This window comes from Apus apus, chromosome 1 (assembly GCF_020740795.1).
Source record: "Apus apus isolate bApuApu2 chromosome 1, bApuApu2.pri.cur, whole genome shotgun sequence".
In the NCBI taxonomy this organism is placed as follows: domain Eukaryota; kingdom Metazoa; phylum Chordata; class Aves; order Apodiformes; family Apodidae; genus Apus; species Apus apus.
The window spans coordinates 158,901,505-158,929,445 of record NC_067282.1 but is presented as its reverse complement, the minus strand read 5'-3'; the positions used below and the strand labels follow the sequence as shown (position 1 = coordinate 158,929,445).

At 38.2% G+C, this 27,941-nt stretch overlaps 1 protein-coding gene across 6 annotated transcripts; it reads right to left on the bottom strand.

The window, feature by feature from the left end:
• Positions 1–261: 261 nt before the first annotated feature.
• CEP83 (centrosomal protein 83) lies at positions 262–26,363 on the bottom strand. Of its 6 annotated transcripts, none has more exons than XM_051644059.1 (16): positions 26,266–26,363; positions 20,424–20,683; positions 19,932–20,082; positions 18,636–18,728; positions 18,219–18,350; positions 14,868–15,119; positions 13,406–13,537; positions 10,497–10,611; positions 8,883–9,027; positions 8,608–8,757; positions 7,869–7,944; positions 6,603–6,760; positions 3,734–3,863; positions 2,755–2,858; positions 1,875–2,052; positions 262–1,251 (listed from the first exon to the last, which is right to left on the bottom strand). In XM_051644059.1, exons 2-16 carry the CDS (start codon positions 20,570–20,572, stop codon positions 1,066–1,068), a joined length of 2,151 nt encoding a protein of 716 aa, XP_051500019.1. In that variant the 5' UTR covers positions 20,573–20,683; positions 26,266–26,363; the 3' UTR covers positions 262–1,065. The 6 variants fall into 6 exon arrangements, with proteins under 6 accessions (XP_051500019.1, XP_051500020.1, XP_051500018.1 ...); XM_051644060.1 differs by having other exon boundaries at positions 20,424–20,582; positions 26,266–26,336; XM_051644058.1 differs by lacking the exon at positions 26,266–26,363 and adding an exon at positions 24,925–25,908.
• Between the last annotated feature and the right edge of the window lie 1,578 nt (positions 26,364–27,941).

Below are 27,941 nucleotides of genomic sequence, written 5' to 3'. Positions count from 1 at the left end.
ATCCTTAGGTACTGGGCTGAAAATAAAAAATGCAGCCTCTGCAGAGAAGAGTGGGATCATGGACATGTCACCCATACGCAATGTAGTTAGTCAGTTGTCTATTATTACAGTTTAGTAACAATATCAAAGAAAATATTAAAAGAAATCATAGCATCACAGAATAGTTTGGGTTGGAAGGGATGTTAAAGATCATCTCAGAATTTCATTATTTTGGAAAAAAAAAAAACAAACAAAAAAGCAAACACAAAAAAACAGATAAAATCATTCTTACACTTCCATGGAAGTTTTCACTATCAAGGTATAAAAAAAGAATGGATGCTTTACAAGTTTCTGTTACTAAGCTGATAATGAAGGAAAAAACCCTACAATTTTAAAGAAATACATTCAACCTTGAATAAATAATTCTATTGTAGTAAAGCAATCAATTTACAGTAGCAACAAATACAAACTCACATTTTCATTGTATGAGGGCAATGTGTTGTACTTCATCTCTATTACATGAAAAAACCTGATTATTGCTTATTCCCATTACAAAAATACAAGAGGCACATGTTCAAGGGTACCAAATGAAAGTTTTCAGCACTTTTTCCACTTCATTACATCTTCTCTGCCTGCATGGGAACTTGGGCATAACAATCCAAATGTGGATTACAGCACTGTTAACAATCAAACCAGCAAAACTCCAAACTGATACAGTAACTTCTACATTGAAGGAGTAAGAACAGATTTTAAAGGATTTACCTAAAAAAAAAAAATAATTCATTTTAAATATCAGCACCATCCAAACCTTGATAAATGTCTTCTGAAGTTTCATGTAATGAGATTATTTCATATGTTTGAACTTCCACTTACTTTTACATTTATATAAAAGCATTTCCAAATGTAGTTAATCTTTCAGTGCTTTTGAACCACTACATTTGATAACTGATGACAGTCTATCCAAAATAAATACAAAATGATACAGACCATATTTTATACTACTCAGGCACATCCAAACATGTTTTTGGCAAAGTATCAAAAGCACATGCAAAGGGTAAGCTTTTCAAACCTAACAGTTTGCAGATTTCATGTGGAGTCCTCACTTGGTGCAAGGCCATCTCCAATGCCATTATTTCTGGCCAGGTGCCTGGATATGCCCACTGTTGCTGCCTCCCAAGGTGGTCCCAGGTCTCGCAGCTGTTTTCTCTGCGTGGTTTCTAGTTCTTCCAACCGCTTGCGTAGCAGGGAAAGCTCTCTTTGATGCTGTTCCTCCTTGAAATACATAAAAAAGGGGCTCTATTACATTTTGCACACCTACAAGGGACCAAAATGAGTAATCATTTAATTTCATTGAATTATTTTATTGTTCTGGCACTCACAATGAACAGCATCAGTAAGAAACACACATGCAGGTGTTCCTCATCTCAAATGAAGAGACACGCAGACCTGAGGCCTCAGGTACCAAGAATCTGTGAAGTCAGTCTGGTCAATTCTGGCCAGAGATTTTCACCCTCAGAAGCTCACCCAAAGTAAAGCTCTTTTAACCACACAAGAAACCCAAGAGCTGCAATACTGCTTTTTAATCATGAAACCATGGTGTGAGACCAACACTACAGTATTCCTCGCCCAGAAGGAGCCATTTAAAGCCTCTCAGGAGAACAAAGTATGGAGAACTAGCTTAAAACTGCCTGTTTGTTACATCCTGTGACATATAGTTTGTCCTTCACAAACTCCTTCCTATTGTGAGGAAGGGAACATCACGAGAAGCGTTCCTCAGAGTTTCCTTCCTCTCTTCAAATAATAAAATAATCCTTCCTTAAGACTAAGATCTGTAATGAAAGACTGTTCTGGTACCCTCTTGTGTTGTATTATTTTCACAAATTGTAGTATATCACCTGTAGAAGTTGGAAGGACACTTCAGGCCCAGGAGGCAAGGCAGATGTTATGATACTGACTGGACTGAGTGATGGTATGTTAGGGCTCAGGATTAATGTCCGGAATTCATTGTGCCTACGTTGCAAATCCTTCAGTCTCCTCTGGAGACGTGCATATTCTTCATAGGAAACGTTCTGCCTAGGGAATAAAGAGATTTCTTATTGCTCAAAATCTTTATCATTCCAACACAGAAGCACACCTCTCCATGAGTGCTCCGCTGTTTATTATGCCTACAAAGGAAAACTATATACCAAAATTCCAGAAGGTGGAAGATCTGTGTATATTCCTCTGCCTAAATACCTATCTAAAAGTCCCTCTACCCATTAAGCATCTGCAGTATTACAGATGACAGTTTTTCAATGGCATTCACGCTAGGGAGCCACAGGAGCCACATTAAATTATTTGAATCAAGCCCTCCATAGGTGCTCAATGAAGAGAAAAAAAAACAGGAGTTTGTCTTCCAAAAGGATGTTCATTCTGTCTCTCCTGCAATTCTGAAGTCTTTTGCTGTCCTGTCTTCCATTTAGTTTTACATACTGTACTTTCAACTCTAACACTGATTCACTGCCACACCTACTCCTCACAAACTTCCTTCTTTTAAAGGGATTCCTACAACAGTATCTGTCAGGTATTTTTCCTTTGGCTCTCCCCAGAGACAGCTCTGCAGTTGTTTCACAAGGTCTCAGCTGCCCATCCTAAATGGACTCTATTCAAAGAGTTCCAGTGATGAAAAATCTGGACTCCAGTTACTAAACTTTCATGTATCTTCAAAATTATTTCATATTTGCCAGTCAGATATTGGGCATATATGATTTTTTCAAGCTAAGAAAAGTTCATTACCTATTTAGCACCTGATTTTCTTTTTCTAGCTCTTGCATCTTGGCTTCCAAAAGTTGCAGTTTCTCTCGCATCCTCCTTTGTTTATTATCAGTGAGAGTCTTTCTCTGTCAAAAGACAATTCCAACAGAATTAAGTAATTCCTGAATAATTAGTTCCTGTAAAAATTCCATCTACACTGCACATGGCTTCAGAGCTGTAACAGTTAGGGGGATTTTCTTTCCTTAAGGAGAGGGGCTGTGTTGTTTGGAGGTTCTGAATCCCCATGATGGGAAACAAAAGAGGTGGGAAATGATCCACAGCTGTGACTGAAAGATGTACAGCTGCCACTCACTCATTGGGCAGTGGCTAACTGTGCTAACAAACACTAACTGTACTTGAGAATGACAAAATTCTTCCTTTAAATCACCATGTGTAAGTAAACATAATCATGTCCCTGCCCCAAAAGTATGCTTGCATGCTTTTTTTTTTTTGCTCATGTCGACCCCAACTTTTAACAGCCTTAAAAGCTAGCAGTAGGTTTCATAACCTGTACATGTCCAATGTATAAAACTGCCAATTATTACTGAGCTTTTATAAAAAATTAATCAGCTTTTCCACTTAAGTTATTTCATAAAAAGCAAGCTTAGGAGAAACTATAAAATTTTAATATTCCATCAAGGAAAAGCAGAACATCATTTGTCTAGTAGCCAATACATCATCCTTACCAACCAAGGAGTACAGCTCTCAAATAACCATATACACACACGAAAAAAAAGCCCCACAAAATCTTTGATGGCATCATAACTAAGCTGTTGCCTGTAATACTCCTTCGCAGACCACTTCAAACTATTTCTATGCTAATCTTGAAGAACCTGATATATTTTGTTATTATATGCAGCAGACTGCAAATAAAATCTTCTTATTAAAACAATTCTAGCTGCTCAAAGCAAAGCTGAACTTTTCATCAGCTGGATCATTCATAATGGAAGAGCCAACCTGCCTTTTTCTGAGCAACAGCAGCTCGATGTAGCTTATTCTTCATTTCATTGTATTTCTCTTCCTTCTCACTGATGCGCTGAGTAAGCACATGCTTCTCCTCAAGCCATTCCATGCGTTTGTATTCTAAAGTCCTGTGAAAAAACACAGGTTAAAAAAGCTTAAGAGTTTATATAGACAAAGCAGTGCTTTGGATTAGTGCCTTAAAATAGATGCTTTTAAAACAGATGCATCCTTTCACAATTCCTGCCTTTATGTATTGAAGTATCTGATATAAATTTGACTATGCTCATCATCTAATTGTGACTAACAGCATTTGAACCTGTGCATCAACATCACCCTGGGTTTTGTTAAACTGTGAGGCTAATTTTGAAAACTGATTCCAACAAGCTAGTTAATTGTTGGCTGCTTGTTCGTTTGGCTTGTTGCCAGACTGTCCACAGAAAATTTCTAGATTCAGATGAAATAACCAGACTGGAACACAACAGTAGATACCTATGCTAAATATCCACTGTCAGAAGAGCTGACAATTACCTCCTCTGGGAGGTAAGATGTCAGAGAATAGGTTGATGCCCTGAGCAGCCTGCTAGGCCTTTCTAACAGAGAAGTACAGATATGACTAGTATGTGCTCCTGACCAGAACAAATACCAACAGAATGCTCCCACCAATACACTTCCTAGACAACATTCCAGCTGGACACACACCACCAACAGCATATGTTATCTGTTTAGGCCTTCGCATGGTTAAAACATACTAAAATTAGGTTGTGTTCTCTAGCAGCAGATAGGAAAGGAGCCAGTTTCTCTATACTGCCTTGTTTGTTTGGGCTATCTGCATTGTGTGTCAAAGTAAACAAGTATAATTCCATATTTATCTACATTACAATTAAAAAAAATAATGAAATTGTGAGATTCTGTGCAGCAGTTTTTATGAAACACAGTCCAAGGCTTGGTATCAGTGCAGCCATCCCACTCGTCTTGGGCTGATGCAGCTTCCCTATGAGACCTCTGAATAAGTCTCCATAAATTTCTCACCAAACAGCCATTCTCTTTCCCACAGTAGAGTATTAGGAATCATCCACTCTCATATCAGAGCCAGGATCATGACCCACTTGGTACCTGACACAATTGTTTTAAAAGACTCAGTGTGGTGTGTACTTAGCTGTTCTATTGACTGTAAATAGCTACTATTACCCAGGAACCAAAGACCTTTCTTGAAAAGCACTGCTTAACAGTAAAAGAATTTCAATTGAAACAGTGGTTTAAAATGCCATGACAGTATTTTTTTTTTTTAATGCCACTAACATTTCTCCTGAAATGCTTAACAAGTGCCTGCTTGAGCTCATCTCTGATCTGTATCAGTCTCATAGTTTGCCATCAGCCCTTTTTCTCATTTCCCATTTTTCATTTGAAAGCCTAAGACTGATACAGGCAGGCAGGCAGCTGCTTCGCCTTACTTATGGCTCAGCTGGCATTATTTTACTTATCTGAAACAGTTTATCTTAGGCTTTCTTATCTTTTGGTCCTTATTTCACTTCCACTTTAATCCAAGCAATCTGCTTTGGTGCAACTTAACTCTAGAAGCTCAAGCTTGTTAGCATTACTGAACTGAGGAAAAAAGTCCTATCACCCAGAGTCAGAAAAAGAATGGAAACAGATTCCAAGGCTCCCAGGTTAACAGCAGAACAGACTTGGATGACTTCCATGTAGGCAGTAAAGCTGCTCAATTTCTGCAGTGTCAGCCTTGGTGCATCTCCTGTTACGTCGTACTTATACACTGAGGACTGCAAAGTTCCTTCCACTGCCTTTCCAGGAAAACATATTCCTGACTATGGTCTATGGCTCATAAATATGTAAATGACACTGAAAGTCTCACTAGAACTAACAATCTCACTCAAAATACACCTTCCTCAAGTAAACATCCAAAGTACTTAACATGCCACCAACAATTTGAACACATTCTGCAGTCCCAATGCAACAGTTTCTTCAGATGTCAAACTGAAAAGCAATACTTGAACTACCAACAACAAAGCAGTTGCATTACCAATTTGTAGCAGAAGAGAAGTTAAGAAATGCTACATTTTGTCTTTTGTAAGCTTTGTTTGATGCTTTTGTAAGCATCTGGGATGCCGACTTTTTTAAAACTCACCACACAATAACTGGGTGCAAGTTAGACATGTGTTTGGTTATTAGGCTTGGAAATACTAAATAGCTATTGCAGATGAACTGTCAAATTAATCTTTACATTTCTGGGAAGTGTTCATTGCTTTATGGGATCTGGACAAGATTTGGTTTCCTTCAGCATTTAGTAGCATATTTTGATGGTATGTGGTCAAACTTCTGCAAAAAAGGAAAGTGATTATTTACAATTTTGATGAGAGCAACTAGAAGATATCCAATAAGCTTCTCTTTGCCTCGTATCAGTTAAAAGGATCTCATGGGAGAGGGGAGAAAAAGTATATACACACATACACAGACTTGGTCCCTGAAAACTTATCTAACTTAAATGCTTTTTTCACCATCAGTGCTTAAACAATCTTAAAAGAACTGTGTGTGAAACTCTAGATCCACTGAAACTAATATAAGTTTGACAGGCACTTCAGTATAAATAGGATTTCATTTTGCACAAAATGTTTTTCACTAGTCAATAACTAATTGTAACAGACATGAGGGGAAACAAACTCCTAGTTTTGAAGTTACCACAAGCAAAGTTTCTATACCTACTACATAGCCAATTTTTACAATTGTCCAGTATTTCCTGTTCATCTTTAATTTCTAACTTAATTCAGAACCTACAATCCATAGTTAGGCAAACCATGTGAAAGGAACACAAGCAATATGAAAAGTAAAGCCAAAAGGAAGACAAAAATTACTTCTCTGTTTCCAGCTGAGCTTTTTCTGCCTGAGTCCTTGCATGTTGACAGTCTTGTTTCAAGCGCTCTATTATTTCCTTCAACTTCTGATTAGACTCCAGCACATCATTTTCTGATTGAGAAAGTGAGGCAACCTGGAGTTGCATGTCATGAATTTGCTAAAAAAAAAGAAAAAAAGAGAATTTTTTTCATTTGAGAAGGTGAGAAGGTATGCAAATAACTAACAAATAATGTTGAGATACTGGCAGCAAAAGACAGATGCCAGCCGGCTGCACTGGCTTTTCCAAAGTCTTTCTTATTGGTTCCTTTTCTCTTTACTTAACAGCTTCTCCAGAAGCTTTACAGTAAACCACTACTAGACACAGGTTTCCTATTTTAGTTAAAATGAGAAAGAGAAAGGGAGGCAGGAGTCTCCAGACATTCATGTGTCCATCAGAATTTAAGAGATCTGACATTAAGCCTCAGGGCTGAAGAGAACTAGAGCACGGCACAACGTTTAGCAGCAGAGCTGTGGAGCTGACTCTTCTCTCTCATAATACAGAATGTGTTACAGCCAGCAGTGGCTGTACCAACCATTTCACAAAAACAAGCCAGTACAGAGTCTGAAAAGCCCAACCTCTCCAGCCAGCATATAGAAAGGTGATTTCCCTTTCCTTACCTCTCCCCACATGGACATTCAGATACCCCGATTTCTGGAGGAAAAAAACACTGCCCTGACCTTCAAGTGCACACAGCTTGCAGACTACTTTGATGCACAGCTATGTTCTTACCTACTAAATAGGTAGCAGGAGTCAATAAAATTAGGTTTTATTTTCAACACTGCCATCAGTTCACTTTGCAATACCAATACATCTCTTTACACTAGTTTATTCATTTATGAAACATCTGTTAAGCACTTGAAGAACCTCAGACGAGAGATGCAGTGTAAATGCAAAGCATTACCTAGAAACAATTTATAAGTTTCCATGGAAACTGAATCTCCAGTTAAATAGTGCATAACCATATTCAATATAACAGTCTATAAACATTCAGCTTTTAAATCCTTGGTACCCACAGAACGCATGAAGCAAAAAACTAATCTATTTATAAAGGAAAGCATGACTGATTTCTAAACATTGCACTTTAAAAAATCTGTTGTATGTATTTTGTCCCTCAGGAAAAAAAAAGCCTTAAAAAAATCAATCTAGTCTTCAAACTCTGGATCTGGTAACTGCAGGAAAGATTGTACGTTTCTCTGGAAAACATTACAATGCAATAAAACCTTACCTGCTTCAGATCAGCAATTTCACGTTTCTTTTCTTCCAACTCCTCTGCCTGATTAGCTTGCTGTTGAATTTTTAATCTAAAATTGTGTAAGACATTAATTAAAATACAGATGTTAGAAGTTACGACAAATCAGCCTGAAACAGAATATATTGCATAATTTGAAATGTTGATACATATTTAATAAAAATACATTTTTATTTATTATTAGAACCCATATAAGAGTAATAAATACAATGATTTGTTTGCTTTTGGAGTATGACTTTTGCTCATTTCATCATACTGGCTTTCATACAAACACTACTGTAAAACCACTTCACTGAGAACTAGAATAAGCAACTCAAAGAGAAACCACATTAGGGTCCCAGTTTGCCAGTTGCTGATATGGTGCCACTGTGGAAAGAGAAATGGTTTACTTGAACGGTGGGGCAATGCCAGCAGACAGCATCAGCTCCATTTTAACACACGAGTATTCCAAAATTGTCTCTTTAAAATGTTCATTAAAACCATGCCATTTTTTAAAGTTTGGATGGAAAATGTTGGGGTTTTTTAAACAGCTCATTTTAAATTCTGCCCCCTTTTTACACAACGCAAAAGATAATTTTGTTTACTTTGCCACAATGAAAATTTGTCTATGAATAGTGAACTTTTATACTGACTACTGTAAAGAAATTGGGGGGGGTGGGGGGGTGGGCAGGCAGAAATGAAGAAGTTGTGTTAAGGTAAGAAAACCACACTGTACCTCAAACGCTGAAGTTCCTTCTTGGCAGATTCTTCTGCCATCTCTGCAACACATAGTTTCTCTTCATACTGTTCCTTCTCAGTTTGTCTCCAAGCTTCTTGTTCCAGTTTCACCTTCTCTAGATCAGCTAATCTATTCTCGAGTTCTAACCTGAGATGTTGTTCAACATGGACAAAAGAATTGTGACAAAATACCAGAAGTGTTTCGTTGCCAAGAATGACATGTTGTAAAGTTACTTCTCTTTTAGAAGCTGAGCAGTAAATCAACAAACATACTTTTCCTCCTGTAAGGCTGCATTTTTTTCAAAAAATTCCTCTTTGGCAGCTTGCACTTTACGAATTAGCTCCCGATCCTTTTCTACTAAAAGTGCCTTAAGACGTTCAACAGTTGCCTTAAGAATTTCCTTGTCTGACAGCAATCCTGCATCATACATTAAAAAAAGTAAAAATGTTATTATTGATATCAAACTGATGAAATCCAGTAGTAAAATAACCTTATGAATTGATAACAGGGAGGTAAAAAAAATAATCACAATTTGCACGATAGAATGATTGAATGGGAAAAAACCTCAAGAAAAACAGACGACACGTGGCCTTTCTTAGTATGATGGCAACATTTCAAAAACTTTTGAAGAGTAACCACTGCACTGGAATCTCTGTCTATGAGGGTTTATTATTTTAGCTTACAAATGTAATTAAACAGTTGATATTATAGATTTAAACTCTAACATGATTTCTGCTAAGCACTTGCATCTGCATTAAAAAAAAACCAACAGAACGTCTTCCACAATATAGCTACAAAAAGGTCAAGCAAAAAAATGTTATTTTCTTTTTATGGAAAAGTTTATGGTGAACAGTAACTGATTACTAGTGAAACTGTAGTAACCTGGCTACATCAAATCTCCCATTATAATCCACTCATATTACAAAATGAGGCAATTCTAAAATTATGACCCTGTATGCAGGAACACAAGATGCAAATTAAAAACTTGTGACCAAGACACGTTCACTGGCAAATAAGCCAACGTGCTCTAGCAGTGGCTGCTGGTTATTTAGCTAATCCAGTGATCCCACAGCAGCTTCAGGTTACCTTAGACCTTGTCTGTATATAGTTTCATATTTCATCGGGTCCAACATTTTTCATTTGCAATATAGTGTGAGTGCATTGTTGATACAGAAAACACTACTTTTTAGTCACTCTAAGAGAAATTAATATTAATTCAAGTGAACAGAAACAACTGTTCCAGGAAGGTGAAGCTTCTCTTTTGGGGTTATGGCAAATCAGTGAGGACAGTCCACTTAACAGCTGTGTAGCAATTTAATCATCAGCACACAACTAGTACTAGAGACTGTTGGCCTTTTCACTCCAGAAGACTATTTGAGGTTGCCTACAGGCTCAGCTGTATTAGGTAGCTTAGACTATCACTCATTTTCTTCAAAGAATGAGCTAGAGATTGTATTTTATTTCATGTGGCAGCCTTACCCAACTGTTAACAATTTCACAGGCAAAGAATCGGAAAATAAAATCACCGCTGAAGCCCTATGGTACATGAGGGTTTCAGGCAGCGTCTGAAAGATTCTAGAATCTGGCAGTGATCAAGTAGGAAAAAAAAAAGCTATGAAGTACATTATTTAAACCAGATCATGCTCAAATTGTATCACAAATTCACTCATTTACTTAAGTGCAAAACTGTTCTATAGCTGTTCTGAACCTAGAAGAGCAACTGAAACAATACAGTTACATTAGAGACAAAAATGAATTTTCAGATCTATGACCTAGACCAGAAGTAGAAGGCATAGGCTGCTGGGGAAAGTTTGGAGGAAAAATCGTTTTAGCATTCTAACTAGAACTCACAAAAGAAATAATTAGAAACTAATTGCAGATTTTACCACTCATTTCACTTTGAATCTTGTCTCTCTCTCTTTCTGCCTCACTCTTTGTTCTTGCTGCCTCCAGTTTGACATTTGCTATTTCCGATTTATGAGAATTTTTAAGTTCTTCTACCTATGAATTAGAAAAAAAAAAAATCAAGTAAATATATATATATTCACATATTTACTGTAAGTTTTTAATGTGATACTTTGCTAACAAGGAAATTGGACAAATAATCATGGATTTTGCTTATTTTAAACATATTTTAAGCATTTTATTTCATCCACTGCTTTCCTAAAAGCCAGTCCAGAATATACACTTTTGTTTTCATGGTGATTATATCCATCCTGTAACACTAAAGCTACTGACATGATCCAATTCCCTAAATCATAACCAGTGCTGTTACAGGGTTTTATTAATTTCTCAAGTTACACACTGAAGATTATTGAATGAGTTTTCAGTCATCTTGAAATGCAAGTTTTTATATTCCCTGATTGAAAAAAATTGAAGTCCTAAAAGAAAACATATATTCCAGGAACCAGGCTGACTATTGGCATGTATTTCATCTTTAACCAGCCAGCTATCACAAGCTACAGTGTAGAAAACTTACTGTTTTACGCTTTAGTGATATATGAACAGATGCTCAGGACTGCCTGCAGAAACTTGGTTGCTGAGTAAATATTATACAAGCCTCCGAATATTGGGGTATTTCTTTTCAGAATACTTACTGCTTTGACACTGATCCAATACTGCATAAGACCCTGAAGCCTTGCTAACTCAAGCATTAGCATGTCAGTTCACACATACTTTACTTCTGACTAAAGATCCCCCAGAGTCTAAAATGAAGTTAAATTTAATCTCCCTAAATAAAACAGTGATATGCAAAATCAGATTATCAATTGCTCCCTCAAGAAATTTTAATTTGGTAACTATTTATAGTCCCCCTGACCTCCTGGAGTGCTACAGTACTTTCTAAAAATCCAGATCCTTGTAGTTTTAAAGTGCATTTTAAATAAAATACTTCCTGACAACTGTGATGTACACATCAAATGGCCTCATAAAAGCAAGAGCTTTAAGAACATCAAATCAAAAACAATTACTGCTTGCATGGAAACTTTCTATAGTTTAGGCATTTGTACACAGAAATTATATGGTCAATGAGAATTAAATATCTAGAGGAAAGTACTTATAATGAAAATCCATTCACGATGACAAATGTAATTACAACCTGCTAGCATATACAAGTGGCAAAAGGTTAAGAATGACATAGTAGCTTATTAAGTAACTATACAGTGAATTTGGTTGCTTAAATACTAAGCTGAGAACATTTCAGGGCAACCTGCAAATATTTAAAGTGGTTTTTTTAAGGCACGAAATTCAAAAGACAAATGTGTCCACTTGAGCTCAAGAACAAGTTCAAGTGGGTGTAGAAAGAGGTGGAGGTAAGTATAGGAGTAAGTTTCTAGTTTCCTCCCTTCAAGAAACACCACTGAACATTTCAATTTTCTCCTGCTTATGGAGGTTAGCAGAGAACACCAGTTGATACAAAAAGTAAAAACTATAAAAATCTTCTCTATATTATGATAGACAATTGATTAAAAAACAATTAAAATACATTTTCCTCTCCTATTTATTATTCATGTGAAACAAGTAAGTATGACCCATTGTACAAAGGGGCTTTAAATTATATTCTTACAGTAAACCAGAACTTTTTTGGATTAATACTTCACATTCATAACTGTGCAGTGTAAAGCTTGTTTTGAATGAAATCTGACATTGTTAAAGAACAACTATGGTAGAAATTGAAGTTTTCTTCCTGTATTATATCTTTCCTGAGGCATACTATGACAGTATTAACTGCCACACTCACACAAAGCATGTGCCACTGTTATTCTGGAAAGTATATTTCATTAGGTCTAGTATCCTGACTCAAATTTACATTAAGAAATGTAACTATCCTATAACATTTGAAGGTAAACCAGTTTACTACTGTTTTGATTTTTCTTGTTCGTTCAAATAATCACATATGAAATTGCATAAAGGATCCGTCTTTTTTAAGTTATGTAGCTGAGGAGCCACTGCAACCAGTTAAAATTCTGTCTGACTGTGGCATCCAGACTTGTCTAATTATGCTGAAATACTAAACAGTGATGTCAAGTTTCTTAAGCACTTTCTGATCCTTTTTTCTTAAGTATTTTTTTAGAAACATCACTAAGATCGCAAAAAAAAAGGGCATATGAACACAGAACAAAACCTCTAAGATCTGGTGCCAAGCCAGGAACTAAGATATTTAAACATCTTGCAAGACAATTATCTACTTAAAATGCTAAGATGCAGGGCTGTACAGAAATGTTTCTGTACCAGCTATGCTGATACTAGCCAGGATGAAAGCTATGTTAATGTGAGCGTTCTGCTTCTAATAGAACCTAAATCCTTGCAGGTGATTCCAATGCCACTTGTTTCCTGTAGCAAGAGAGTACTTTTGAAGATCTCCAGAAGCCATAGCTACATTTAAAAAAGAAGATTAAAAAACAACACCATTTAAAGCTCTATTTCCCTTTACATACTTTATAAAAAAAAAGTTTGTTTCCATCAAATAAAGCTCTCTATTTTCATGAGTACTAAAAGTGTGAATATAAAGACACTTCTTAGAGTTCCCTTCTGTTTAGAAAAAAGATCTAAAAAATTAAATAAAAAGACCATAGCCTCAATGTTTCAAGATACTTTTAGGGATCCTTTTTAGGACTGTAGAGTCATACGATCTATATCTTCCTACTGAATCTGGGAAAAAAAATTCCAAACCTATTTTAAGTCACAGCAGAAGATACTGTTACTTTATTTTTATTATCAAATATCATCAGAAAAACTTAAACACATTAGGACATGAAAAGTGATACTATATTTCAGATACTATAAAAGCACTTACTTTAGCAGCTAAGGAATTGACTTCGAGTTCAGATTTGTCAAGTTTACCAGTTAAAAGACTGTTCTGCTCATGACTCATCTGCAGTTCTTTCTCAAGTCGATCAATCTGTATTTCAGAAGACTTCTTTTCTGCCTTGAATAAAGGAGGCATTTGTAAGATTTTTGGAGCAGGGCTGTCACTTGATATTCACTTGAAAGGTTCGATTGCTCTGAGCTTTCAGATATTGCCAACCCTTTTAATTATAATATTATATTATTATTGTGACAGTTTGATTCAGGATTGAAAATTATACAATTACATAGTATAATATAGAAATATTTATCTTTGCCCAACAATATGTCCCAATAGAACAAGAGTCTTGAATTTTATTCAAAAGTCACAACTGCTTCTACTAAGACTGCCTGCACAGAATCACACACATTTTCAGTCCTACTTCACAAGCGGCAGAGATAATCTGACTTGGTTAGGAGGCAGCAGGTATTCCTACCAGTAAACTGCATGGCTGTAAACACCAGCATGATGATAAGCTGTACTCAGAAAGGTGACAGATGTTTGCCTATACAGTTTTACTAACTGAAAAACTAACATCATGGACAGGTGATAAAATGAAATTTACTGTGGGTATTCTAGACTGAAGACCCTGAACTTTATTAAATATCAAAAAGGTAATCTAACCTACCATTTCACCTTCCTTTTTCCAAACTGGAATATTTCCAGCAGGATTTTTTGTTGTTTTCTAAATTAGGAATATTACAGCACTTTTCTTAAGTTGTGATGGGAGCATTTTGTAACACTAGTAACAATAAAGAAGATGAACCATCTATATGTATGCTACAACTGTGCGAGAAATCTATGTGGGAAGATTCGCTACCTAGAGGGATAACAAAAACTGAGAGGAGGGCTAAAGACCAGATGTGAGGAATACAGCGGAACCCTGAGAAACATACAACAGGCCAGAAATACCAAAGGTTCCTTGAGTGAGACTAGCAGCCAAGAAATAAACAATTGCAGTAATGTGTTGGAGAAAGGAGAGACAAAGGGAGGCAAGAAAGAAGACACACAAGGAAAGGATTAAAGAAATAAGGGAGCATCATATGACATTTTTGAAAATAATAAAATATTTACTGGAGCAGATTACTAAATCATCAGTTTCTAGCTCCAGCCAGGTGACAAGTTGCTGATATAAGCATCTTACTGACTGAAAACATGGATATCACCTACAAGTTTAGAAAGGAGATCATTCAACAGTCTCTGTTGAGCTCTCCACCTTTCCAAAGTAGAATTGGCAGTACGTGATTCCCAAATTGTTTTTAAATCCGAAATATATGAATTAAAATTGTGAAGTCAGTGGCAAAATTATCAGTGACTTCAGTGACAGTTCTATCGGGCCAAGTATTTTTCATGCTACACTCTACAAGAAGGCAAAATTTTAAAAAAAATAAATTAAAAAATATAATCTTACCTCTAGAGACCTTGTCATAGCCTGCATCTCTGCTAACTGTCGCATTTGTACTCTTTGAACACTTTCTGCTTGCACGCCACAATTGTCTCTTTCTGCTCTTAGTTCTGCTACTTCTGCTTCTAAGCCTTTTAATTTCTGATGCAGTTGTGCCTTTTCTCTGGAGAGTGCTTCCAGGCGTTTACTGTCCCTTGTGGGATCAATACTAAGCAGCTGATTATGGAGTTCTTCTTTATCTTTATCCAGTCTTGCAATCTGAGAGTTGTTAATTAGAAAAATAAAAGCTTTTATAGTGATGAGGTATCAGGCAGCAGCAAATACAGAAGCTGACAATCCAGGAAAGTCCAGCAGTGTGCATTTAAAATATTAATAAATTACATTCACCTTTATTTTCTTTCTTAGAGTGGGAAAATCAACAGACCCATTCCTCAATGCTTTTTTTGCCTCAGTTTTCACTGATAAGGCTTGTCCTTAGGCATCAGATGTCCCTGAGCCCCCTAACAGTCCCAGAGTAAAGGAAGAAAATGTTAGGGATTATTTAATCTACCGGACACATGCAAGTCCTTGAAATGGATCCAAGCATTTTGAAGGAGCTCACTGGTATAATTGCAAGGCTATTCTCTATCATCTTTGAAATGTCACTGCAATCAGAGGAGGTCCCTGATGAATGGAAAGAGGCAGACAGCACACCACAAAAAGGTCAAGAAGAAGGATCCAGATAACTACAGGACAGTCAGCTCTGTGAAGGTTATGAAGCAAATCCTCTTAAAAGCCATTCCTAAACACAAAAGATGAGGTGATGGAAAGCTCGGTTTACCAAGGGGCAAATCATGCCTGACCTGCTTCTCTGCTTTCTAGAAAGAGGTGACTGACACTGCAGACAAGGAAAGGGCAGTGGATATTGTACACCTTGATTTTAACATGAGCTTTGTTACAGTTTCCCATAATCTCCTCTCTCACTAAATTGGCAAGTTTCATTTCACCAAAAAGTGGGTGGAAAGCTGGCTGGGCTGCCAGGCTCAAAGACTGATGATCAATGTTGCAAAGCCCAGCTGACTACTTGTTACAAGTGGGATCTTCCTGAGATCAGTGCAGGATCCAATACTGATTAATGTCCTCCTTACTGACCTGGATGATGGGATGGAGTACACTTCCAGCAAGGTCACAGGTGACACCAAATTTGGGGTGCTGGAAAACAAAACTGCTATTCAGAAGGATCTGGACAGTCTGAAGGAATGGGCTGACTGGAACATCTTCAACAAGATCAGATACAAAGTCATCCATCTGGGATAGAGTAACCCAGTGCAACAAGCTGGCGGCAACTGCCCAGGAAGGAGCTCCATGGAAAAGGATCTGGGGTCCTCGTGGACAGCAAGTTTAAGATTAATCAGCAGTGTACCCTTGCAGCAAAGATCACCAACTGCATTCTGGCAGATTGGCTGAAGTATAGTTAGCAAATCCAGGGAAGTGAGCCTTTGTCACCTCCCAGTACTTGTATTGCATCTGGAGTCTGTGTCCAGTATGTGAAGAATGACACACTGAATCAAGTCCAGTGGATGGTCACCAAGACGGTCAGGGGTTTGGAGAACAGGATATATAAGGGCAGGCTGAGAGGGAACTACAACTTTTCAGCCTGGAAAAGAGAAGGCTTGGGGAGACTCTGTATACACGATAAAAGGATACAGAGATGATGAATCTGTTCTCAGAGATGCATGATGATGGGAAGAGAGGCAACACAAACAAGCTAGAACTTGTGAAATTCCAATTAAAAATTAGGAAAAAAGTTTACCATGAAGACGTTTAAATACTGGAACAGTTTGCCCAGAAAGGTTGTGGAATTCCCATCCTCACACATGTTCAGGACACGGCTGGACACAGCCCTGAGCAACCCGATCTCATTACACTTCAATATTTTAAGCAGGATGTTGGACTAGAAGGAAGTATTTTCCAACCTATGATTCCACAATTCTGTAACTACAACAGAATTCAAATCTACTGGTAACTCAAGACAGACAATGTGACTTGGCCCTGTCAAACAGGAAATAAAGAAAAAAATAAATATTTCTATTACAAGGTAGTACAACAGGTGCAAACTAATCTTGAGACTACAACTAACAAACAAATATATAGATTTGAGTGTTTCAAAATGAGTTATGTGGACTAAATGCAATACTGGCAGCAAAAGAGTCTGAAAGTAAGGTATGAAAGAGTTCTTTTCATATTTGCAAACTACTCCAAATTCTGATCTACAACAATGCTTTTAAAGGTTGTGCCAGTGATCTCTATGGAGCATAGCCAATATCTGCAGCAAAAGCCCTCCAAATCCCTTTGATGAGGAAATCCAAACACCTATTGCATGACATGCCCAAGCCATAATTTAAGAATTATGATGTTTTTGTAGCCTCCCTGTGCTGAATGGCATGGAAGGTTAAATAGGCTCTAAGAGAGAGAAATTAGATCACATTGCGCCCTGGGCTGAAGGTAGTTTCATTCTCTGTAAGTGTGCTAATTAGCTGCAGGACTAGCACAGACTCTACAAGCCCACAAGAGAGACAGGCTGTAAAGCAGCATGTGGGTTTAGCTGCAGGAAGGACAACTGTTCCGTTTTTAATGCATTGCATTTGCAAATTTGGATTGATTTTGAAAGGGATGATTGCTTTGATTTGTGTCTCATGTTTGGACTAATACATTCAAATCTGGCATCTTAGGATATATGCTCCCAGACAAATACTTAAATGAATATGCAAATAACATATGAACACTCATTGACACTGCTGCATATATTTTAAACATTAATAAGCTGGCAGTTTATCTAGCTACAATTTCTTTTGTCTAGTTCTTACACAGAAAATTCATAAATGGTTTATTCGAGAGTTAATACAACTGAAATTAAGTTACCAAAGTTTTCAGTATTCTTTTGATCACCACTGTGTCATGTATCCTTGTCTGGTATTAATATCTTCTGCTGCCTTCTTCTTGGATTAGTTGCCACATAAGTACTCTAAAATCTAAACTTACATCAGTTTCTCAGATAACATATTAATTTTGGATTACCAAAATGTCTCAAATTCCATCAAAATGCAATTAAAAGAAACATTAAGCAAAGCTACTGGCTGTCATTTATCAGAAGGCTTGTCTGTTCTTTCTTAAAACGGCACAAATGGCATTGCAACACAGCACCCAACAAGCCTGCAGGGACAGCTTTAGGGTGAGTCATGAAAGTATTTTGAACGAAAACGAACACTACATGATGAAACGGTGTCAAACTGACAACCCATCAAGGACCAACATCTTCACAACCTTCAAGCAGCTTTGTCATCAGATACATTTTGAACTACTGTACATTCTATGTACCTCAGCCTCGTATTTTATCTTCTCCTCTTCTAAAATATGCGCATGTTCTTCCTTTTGATGTTCAAATTCTGATTTCAGAAAAGTATGCTCATAACGAAGTTTGTTATATTCTGTTCTGTATTTTTCCACTTCCTAAGTTAGACAAAAAAAAAAACAACCCATGAATCAGAGAATTTCACAGATTTATTTCCTTCAGATGTCCATGCAATGTTAATATCATTTTACAACTTATATTTGATGAACGGAATCTATCCCTTCTCCTACTTCTAGAGTCTCAACCTTCACTGCCTGAGGCAGCAGTACCAGACAAAAAATATAATATTTTGCTCCCCTTTTAATTTCCTAAGGTTTTAGGAACAACTATAAACTGGTGATCACTACTCTAAATGAAAAAGAATTTCAAAAGTTCATACTTACATTTTCCAGCTTTCGATAACGTTCTGTCATAGGCAGCTCCAATTCCTGCTGTATTTGTGCTTTTAACAGTTCTAATTTTTGAGGAGTTAGCACCTTAAGACAGAGAGGTATCATAAATAACATCATATTATTTTATTTACATTGTGATGGGACAAATGTGAAATATCCAGGAATAAAGTATTTGAAATATGGCTTTAGGAATCCTACTTAATTTTCTGTGTTGTCCTTAAGAATTGTCAATACTAGCTACAGAAGAAAAAAAATATTACATTACTGAACGAAAAATATTCTGGGAAGCTAACTGAAGCATTTAAAATGTCAGTATTTACTGGTAGAAGCGGTACAAATGTCAAGCTGAATTGCCAAGAGATTTATCTTATTTGTGGGGAAAAGAGGGAAGGAAAAGTGGTGTCAGATCAATCACTGTTTGGAAAAACTTAAATCAGTAAAGGAACCAACCCCAAAGAATCAAAATGAGCAATATCAATCCAATTCTTCGTAAAACACATTACATCTGTGTTCTCCAAAAGATAAATGGGTACTGGTCTGAAATGAAACAAAGATCAGGAAAAATCCATGCTGCATGGTATTTTTTTAAGTTTGCTTCAATGTGGTTAATACAGCAACCTATCAACCAAGAAAAAGGTGTTAAAAAATTTCATCCACAACCTCTGACATATTCTAATTTATTCTACTTTTCTTCCACTTATCTGTACCCTAAAGTCCATGAAAGCTAATTCTAGTTATGGTACTGTGGAATCTCCTCCACTCAGAGCCTGGGATCCTTTCTTGAATGTTGTATTTGTTTCCTAAGAACACGGCCCACGGTAGTTTAAGGAAACAAGCAGTTACAGAAAACATCATCCAGGTTATCTTAAATGTTGAGGGTTTTCCATTTGGTTTTGTGTTTGTTTGTTTGTTTTTAAAATTAAGAAAGCTGTGATCACAAAGAGAAACAAATATTTATTTTTCCAGTCACTTAACCTACCAGGTTTAAGCATCTAAGTTATCCACCAGGGCAGATGATTCTCCTCACAACAGGAGAGCACACACAGACAGAGACTGATGTTGTTACTATTAACATAGCATGTAACAGAATTTGGAAGATTCAGTTAAACAAGAGAACAATAATTTCAACTCATAGTCACTGCAGAGAAGAAACATTACTCCTGTTGGGTGAATTTCAAGATATTGAAATACATTCAAGCTAGGTATATACATTACGTAAACATAAATATATGCATGGCCCTGTTACAGGTTTAAAACTCATTAAGTCCTGCTAGTAAATTATCTTACCTGCATCTTCATTTTTTCCAACTCTTGTGTTTTACCCAGCAATTCCTCCTGATATTCAGCAAGAAGCTGCTGAAATTTTTCATGTACAGTCTGCTTTTCAACTAACAACTGCTTCAGTTCATCTTGTGATTTTGTATATTCCTCCTGTAGTCTACAAGATAAAACACATTTTGTATTTAGCCTCTAGATCTTAAAGCTCAAAAAACTCACGTGCAGAACCAAATATACAAAAAGCACATTAGAACTAAGCTATTGATATCCTCTTCCTGTAATACACTGAAAAGTTATCCCATATTTACATACATTAAAAGTATCAGAGAAACAATCTACCATATCTTAAGGTATTTTGAATTGTTCATTTTCTAACATGAACAACACTCAAGTCTGTCCTTAAATACAGAAATAGCTTATACATACACAAATTCCTTCCACCTAATATTTACCTTCACCTTTTAATAGCTCAAATGAAGAAAACTGCTTAAATCAGCGTACCTTAGATGTTCTGCCTTTAAAGTTTGATAATTTGCTTTGTGGTGTTCACATCGCATTTTTGTATTCATCAGAAGTTTATGCAATTCTTGAAGATCGGCTGTTTCACCATTTCCAGCCACAGGAGGAAGGACACTGCCCAAAGCATCCATTTTATGATGACTGTTCACATTGAGTATGGAGAGGACAAAATAAAAATTAACTTATAACTAAACTACAACGCTGTCCACTTTTTCTGCTGACACCCCAGAAGATTAAGTCACCTGAACAAATGAAAGGACATCTAATTAGCAATCAAGTACATTCACAGTTCAAAGATTTCACATGTTGCTTTTGCTTTCAGTGCAGAAGAATCTTGGCTCTGCTGTAACTCAGGTTAGAAACCTCTACTGAAAGTGCAACTCTTCTCTGCTCATTCTGCCTGTCCTGAAAAGTAATAGCCTGTCCAGAGGCACAGAATAAACTTATACATGGAGATTATTTGAGTCAATACAAAATAAGCAAAAGCAATTCTATCTGACAGATTACATGAAATGTTATTTTTACTTATGCTGTACACTGAGAATCAAACCATGATGTTATGCCTTGTTAACCAGAGTCCAAGGAGGGGCCACATTTATCAGTCACATAGAGCTCTTACTACTACTTATCATGGTCACAGTCTGCCACACTATCCAAACAAGTTGTACTACTCCCATCATTTCAGCTGGAAGAAGAGCAGATAATTCTCAGTGTTGAACGCCTATCAAGCCCCCTCTGGAGACGAGTTAAGGTTCCACGAACAGGCTGGAAGATACCTGCTGAAAGTTCAGCCCTGCAATGTATCATAGATACATGTCACTTTCTCATTTTCAAAGTTTATCTGGTGGTTTCTTGTAACCTTTCCAGAAAGAGTTTTGTTAAATATGACAATATTAGAATGGTGTGAGAAAGCTGCAAATTGACAGATGCTGAGAAATGAGGAAGTATTCTAATATGCCTCATTAGTTCTTTTCGATCTTAGAAAAGCAAGGTGTATAGATCTGATAATTACTGACACTTCTAAAGAATCTGTGGGAGGGAGGGCTGTCACTGAATTTTAAGGAAGCTACAAAGACTTGAAACCAACTACTCTGCCATTTTAGCTTTTGGCATCGCTGGACTGATGCCTAAGAATGCCATGTTTGCAGTGTACAAAGTGTAACTTTGTCCAGAGTAAAAGGCAGCCAGGAAATACATTACATCTTCACCATTACTGCAAACACCTCACCTTCTTTACATAAGCAGCTGAATATGTATGGTTTTCTACCTTTCCATTCCTTAAATCTTTCATGGACCTATCTTACACACAATTTGATTTTATGAACCCCTGAACTTACATAAGCAATATGAAAATTTATCTTCCATATAGGAAAATAAATGTTGTGTGTCAGTGCCCATTCCACTAAAAGATATAATAATGTCAAGAAATTCTTACACTTAAGTCTTCTTTCCTGTTATTCCTTCCACCATCACTACGAAGTGAAAAAGTCAGAGGAAAATCTACCCCAACACTAGTATAGACAAAGCGACAACAGCAACTTTGTATTCTGCTTCACCCAAATTTGCTGAGAAGGGGAAAGAAATCAGAATAAAGAACAATGTCCTCAGAGACTGTCCTATATACACAACTTATTTCAGACATTAATAGCACAAGTTCTGAAGAACCTTCTAGTCAATACAGTATCTATTTTTCATTCCTGAATTTTGTTGGTTGTTGATACACAAAAGACAATAGCAATTTCCAAACCTGATATAAATACACGTTCAATTGTTAAACCAACAGCTGTATGAGGAGAACTGGTCAGTGATCCTGAGGACAATAAACCATGTGAAAGAACAAAAAGCTCTGGCACACAGAGAAAACCCAAGGCAGCACATCCCTAAGAATTTGTAAGCATACCAACAGGGTCATCATGATCAGCTACAAGGCAACAGTACTTCTCTCTGTCTTAGACCTTTGCTTTCTTAAGCTACAGATACCACATGTAACTATCAAACTGTGAGCCAAAGCTCAGGATTTAAAGTCAGGTCTGTATCCTGCACTTTATTGAGCAAAAAGTAGTTCTGAAGTGGCATTAACAGACACAAAGTCAAAGACACCAAAAAACCCAGAGCATTTTCTGAGATCATATCAACAAAAAGAAAAATATAAATGGAATTGCAACCTTTTGAACTCTCAGTTCCAAGTTGCTGCAGGTGGGAAATATATTCTCTCCTCACAGCTTTTGCTACTACGAAAAAGTGCACAGACTGCAAAGCAAGACACACTTCTGGTCATGTATTCATCTGTATGAAGACTGGGGGGGAGGGGGGGAAGAAGAAAAAAGGAAATAACAGAGGGTAACAATGTAGCTTACAAAACAATTGTTTCAGAATGCAAAAACCTAAGCAGTTGGTATTTGAGGGAAAAACCTATTTTAGCTTGCAGGGACATCTAGTGGCAAATTTAATCATTTGCATTCCTGGTGAAGACGGAAACAAACTACAGTAAGAGAGATTTAATTTCTTTGTGAGCTCTTTACTTGAAATAATTCACAGCAATTTGTAATATTTAACCTACACACGTTCTTACAAATTTTTTTATTTTTTTTTTTTACCAAATCATAAAATTATTCCTGGCAGTGAAATGATAGTGTCAGTAGTCAACACTGTCTAGGGCTACAAATACCGTAATATATTACTAACAAGAATTCCTAGATGCTTTACAGTACTTGCTCATAGTCAATGAACAGACCTTAAATTATCTTAAAATTACACAACACTACACCCATCGTTTTTGAGAAATACTTCAAAGGAACAGTACTTAAAAACAAATCTTGGACATCTGTTAAAAAAAAGTAGAGAACAAGAAGCCATACTTTAAAGAAAACAACCCCACATCTAATATAAAATTAATTCTCCAGCTACATATTTGCCAAATTTTATGTTACAGAACTGCAAGCTTGTATCAGTTGCCCTAAATTCATGCTATGAAATCCTAACATAGTTTTGTGCAAGTACACATAAAAAGATATTGGTGCACAGTCCTAAAACCTAGAAAATGCACACTCAGAAACTAAAATAGAAATATAACTGCTTTCCTTAGCTAGATATTCCACAATAAATATTTCTAAGAATCACCTTTGTTTTGCCTTTTTTCTCTGATGGTTTATTGTCATACAGAGAGAAACACTGCTTAAAGACCTGCTCCACATCTCTCCTTTATGTCTACACATTTTCTTCTTTTACAAGAGTTTTCAGCTACATTATCTTTTTTTCCTACAAGCACATAAAATGGTAAGAATACTTGTATTTAGAGAAAAATATGAAGTTATGAGGACATTACCATTTTATTTCTACTGCATGCCTTGTTACAGTAACAAGGCTTCCTTCTAGCTTACATAATTTGGCATAATCAAATTACACTGTTTCAGCCATGCACTGGTAATTCACCCAGGCGACTTTTTAAACAGTTAAATGATACAAGAAATGTAATTTTGCAACTATTGATTTAAAAACCTAACAGTATTTAACCTTGTGCCATGTTTTGTTCAAGTACTAAATTTCTCAGTAAACTTTGTTGAAAGCCAAACAGCTTTTTTCACACCACATGCAGTTTAATCCACTGCCTGCTTCTGTAAGAACTCTAGATCTCTTTACATGCACATTTTGTTTTGTTTCTTCCATAATTGAAACAGCCAAAGTCTTGTGAAACAATGCAACTATTTGCCTGAAAGAATAAGTGAGACACTCAAAGGAAGTGCAGCTTCATGAACACGACTCTTCAAACACTACCCCTTCTCATCTTTGCTCAAGAGGCCACAGTAAGACTAGATAAAGAACTCATGAAAAAGTGTAATCCAACACAAGAGCTCACTGTCAGCAGGAATGAGGGGTTCCACTTCTTTCTTCATACCCATTCCTGTATTTGTCATTCATCAGACCCCTCCATGAACTGATTTAACTTAAGAAGCCAACACACTTAATCAAGCATAAAACATTCCACGTTTTTTCTGTGAGGTCAGTGAGTCATGCTGGCTCATGAAAAAATCCAACAAACTACATGATCACTGAAAGCAGGCAGCTGGTACTGGCTAGCAGAAAGGATGAAAGAGCCAAGTAAACAGGCTAGAGGAGCAAGGCTTGCTCCTTTCAGGAGCAGAGAGCTGTCTCATCATGAGATCAGATGTCCAAGAAATCACATCCTTGGACTAGATACCTAGTTTTTAGACAGTCAAAGTTAAGTGAAACAAAAGTCTACCTTAAATGACCATGCAACACACTCACAAAAAATCAGATTTCCCATGAACATCAAGTGAATCAAAAAAAAGCAAAACTACATACAAATTTGAGAACTATGATAGCATACCTCTCATTACTTTAACAGCCCATATTCTACTAATCCATCATCAGCACTTTGCAATGGCCAAAGTAATCACTTTTAAAAAAATAAATTAAAAAATAGATATAAGGAGAAAACATTATCAAAGAGAAACTCGCAGACCTTTATTACAGGAAGTTCCATAATCTGGATACTCCTCAGATATCACTGTTGAGAATGCTGTGAAAATAAGCATTTAATACCTGTGCATGCCTAAGTGCAGAAAATCTGGAGAACATCTGTATGACTTCTACATTGCAGAAGATAGCAATCTCACCCAAACTACTATCAGTTCCTCTACAATACTGTTTGAAGTACAAATTTCAACAGTTAAGCACACATTATTCCAGTTTCCATTCCTACACATGGCACACAGTAACACCCTTCCAATTTCTGTCTTAAACTACAGAAAGATACGTATTAGGCAAAAAGGAACAAGGTTATATGCTAACTCAGGATTAAAATTTTTGCTTTAGCCACATTCACTACTAAGTCAAAGTGACAGCAGTTACTGATCCAACTGAAATTCTGTATGGGAGTTACAGCTGGTAGACCTAGCTGTACTCAAGAGCAGCTAGTCTACATCTGCCACATATGTTTTCCACTGTTTTTTCATTATGAAAGACCTTCAGACACAGAGAAGAAACTTATGCTCACTAAAATCTCAAGGTTTTACTCGGGCATACGGATGGCTGCTTGTCACAAAGAGATCTGTAGTCCACAAGCAAAACTCTTCTGAAAAATCACCTCCCTTTCATAACGACTTAAAAACAGAAATGCTGAGACAGGGCAAAAGCCTCATGTAAACACATGTATCCCACACCTCCTGTGGACAGACATTATTATAAGCACCTTACAGCGTGTGGACAAAGAGCTTGTGAAAGGCAAAACGAGCCGCGTAATTCACCACGACACTTTTACTGCTAATATTCCTGTACGGACATCGAAGCTTGGAACACTAATACGGGTGTCACACATCCAGAAGCGCAGCAGAAGAACAATTATCCTTCAGCCGCACCTGACCGAAGCTCACGGGAGGAAAACAAACCATGTAAACACAAGCACTTGAAAGACCGGCCGCCAGCGGGCTCTTCCTGCCCCTGCACTTTGCCGCCCAGGGCTGGCGCTGGATGATGCCCAGAGCGAGCAGCCAGCGGTGGCGGCCGCGCCAGGCCGCTTCCGCCAAGCGGAACACGAGACGAGGGCGGTGACGCTCGGGGCTGCCGACCCGTCCTCCCGGCTTGGCAGCTCCCCCGCTCGCTAACGAACGGCCCGCGGGAGGAGCGGGCGGGGCCGCCGCAAAGGCCGCAGGGCCTGCCCAGCTCCCACACCGCGAGATGACGCCCCACGCAGGAAACCCCCAGCCCGGACCTCCCCTCAGCGATGTCCCCCCCGCCCCGCCCCGCCCCGCCCGGCAGCAGCGGCCGCTACCGGCTCCAGGAATTTAAAAATGGCGCCTCTCACCTCCCGCCGCCGCCTCCCGCCGCCCGCGCGCCGCACCCTGGGAAGGCCGGGGCGGGCGGGGCGGGGGGCGGCGTTGCCGGGGAAACGGGCTCGGGCGGCCTCTGCGCCCCGTGTGCGCCTGCGCCAGCGGCCCTCCGCGGTGGCCACGCCCCCATTCCCTGGTCCCGCCTCCAGCCCCTCATGCCCCGCCCCCTGCCCTCAGGCCCCGCCCACCGGCGCGGCGGGACGGGGCGGGTCGCGGGGCTGCCGTGCGGGAGCGGGAGCGGGAGCCCTGCGGTGGGGCGGGGGGGGCTGGCCTTGTGTGTCGCTGCCGGGCAGCTTGGAGGTTCTGAAGCGAGATCACGGACGTTCCGTGCCAGGCGGTGCCGCTCCCGGCTCTGGAGGAGAGAGGGGAGCGGGGAGGCCGGGCAGCGCGGAGGGAAGCGGGAGCGCTGCCCCGCAGCCCGGTGGTCTCTGGTCAGATACCTGCTGCTAACGCGTGCTGGCTGGGGGGGAAGCGTGCCCTGCGCGGTGTGTGCAGCGGCTGCGGTGCTGCTGCCAGCAAGGCTCGGGTCACAGCCGTGCACGAGGGAAGAGACATTCCCGGCCTTCCTGGCCGTCACCGCTGTTTTCCGGCAGAAATCGCCTTGGGAGAGGAGCTGGAATACTGTAAACAGATGTTCTCGTAGCTTTTCTCAGTTTCTCACTCAAGTCTCTTTGACTAAAGCAGGAAATTGATCACCCAGACAGATCCCGACACTCCCCAGAGAAGATGAACAGTCATTTAATAAGGATTAAAATTGGCTTCAATCAGCATTATTACAAGGTGGGTCCTCTGATGACACACGCACACACACACGCACGCACTCAGAGAAAAAGAGGAAAAAAAGCCCAATGTTAAATTTGCCAGCAGATTTATGCAGAGATGAGAATTAATGGTTAGCTCCCCTAGAGGTGGTTGTAAGCTCAGTTAATAAGAAAGTGTATAAAACATAATACAGGCACTTCCACAGCTCCATGGACAAGAGGCCTGTGCTTCCCTGGCAGTCTGACTGCACAGACTGGTACTGCTGTACAGGTTCACATGTTTGTTGTTCTTGTGATCAATACCTCTGTAATATTGGAAGTGAAATATCAACAGTATCCATACCAATGTATACCTAAACTGAAATAAGTAACATTGCAACAGCTTAGAACTTCACCTTCCAAAATGAACAAAAATTTAGTTTTTATGCAAAACAGATGTTTATGGGCTTTAGTTCTACGTAGCTTTACAACACACACAAAAAATTCATAAAGTATTGTGAAGTTGCATGTCTGACTCTTGTTTTCTGTATCAAATTTGCTCATTTTAAAATTATGTTTTTCATTATTGGCTCTACAAATATTAATGCTAATGAGTTCAAACAGAAGCCTTCTTCCCTTGTGCAATTTCATTAACAGGAACGGCAGCGTGGCTCACATTCTTCCATTGGTTCACATCAGGATTACACAGCTGTGATCTATTGGAAAGCAATTAATTTACATTAGAAACATGATGTCAAGAATCTAGGTCACTCAGTGTGAGCTCTGCAGGAGACATAGCAAAAAAAATAGAAAATCTGAAATTATTTAGGTAAGTAGAAGCGACAGACAGGGTTGGGTGTCACTTGCCTTCTTATTTGTTGAATAATGGTTGTTTGTGTGTAATGATTTCC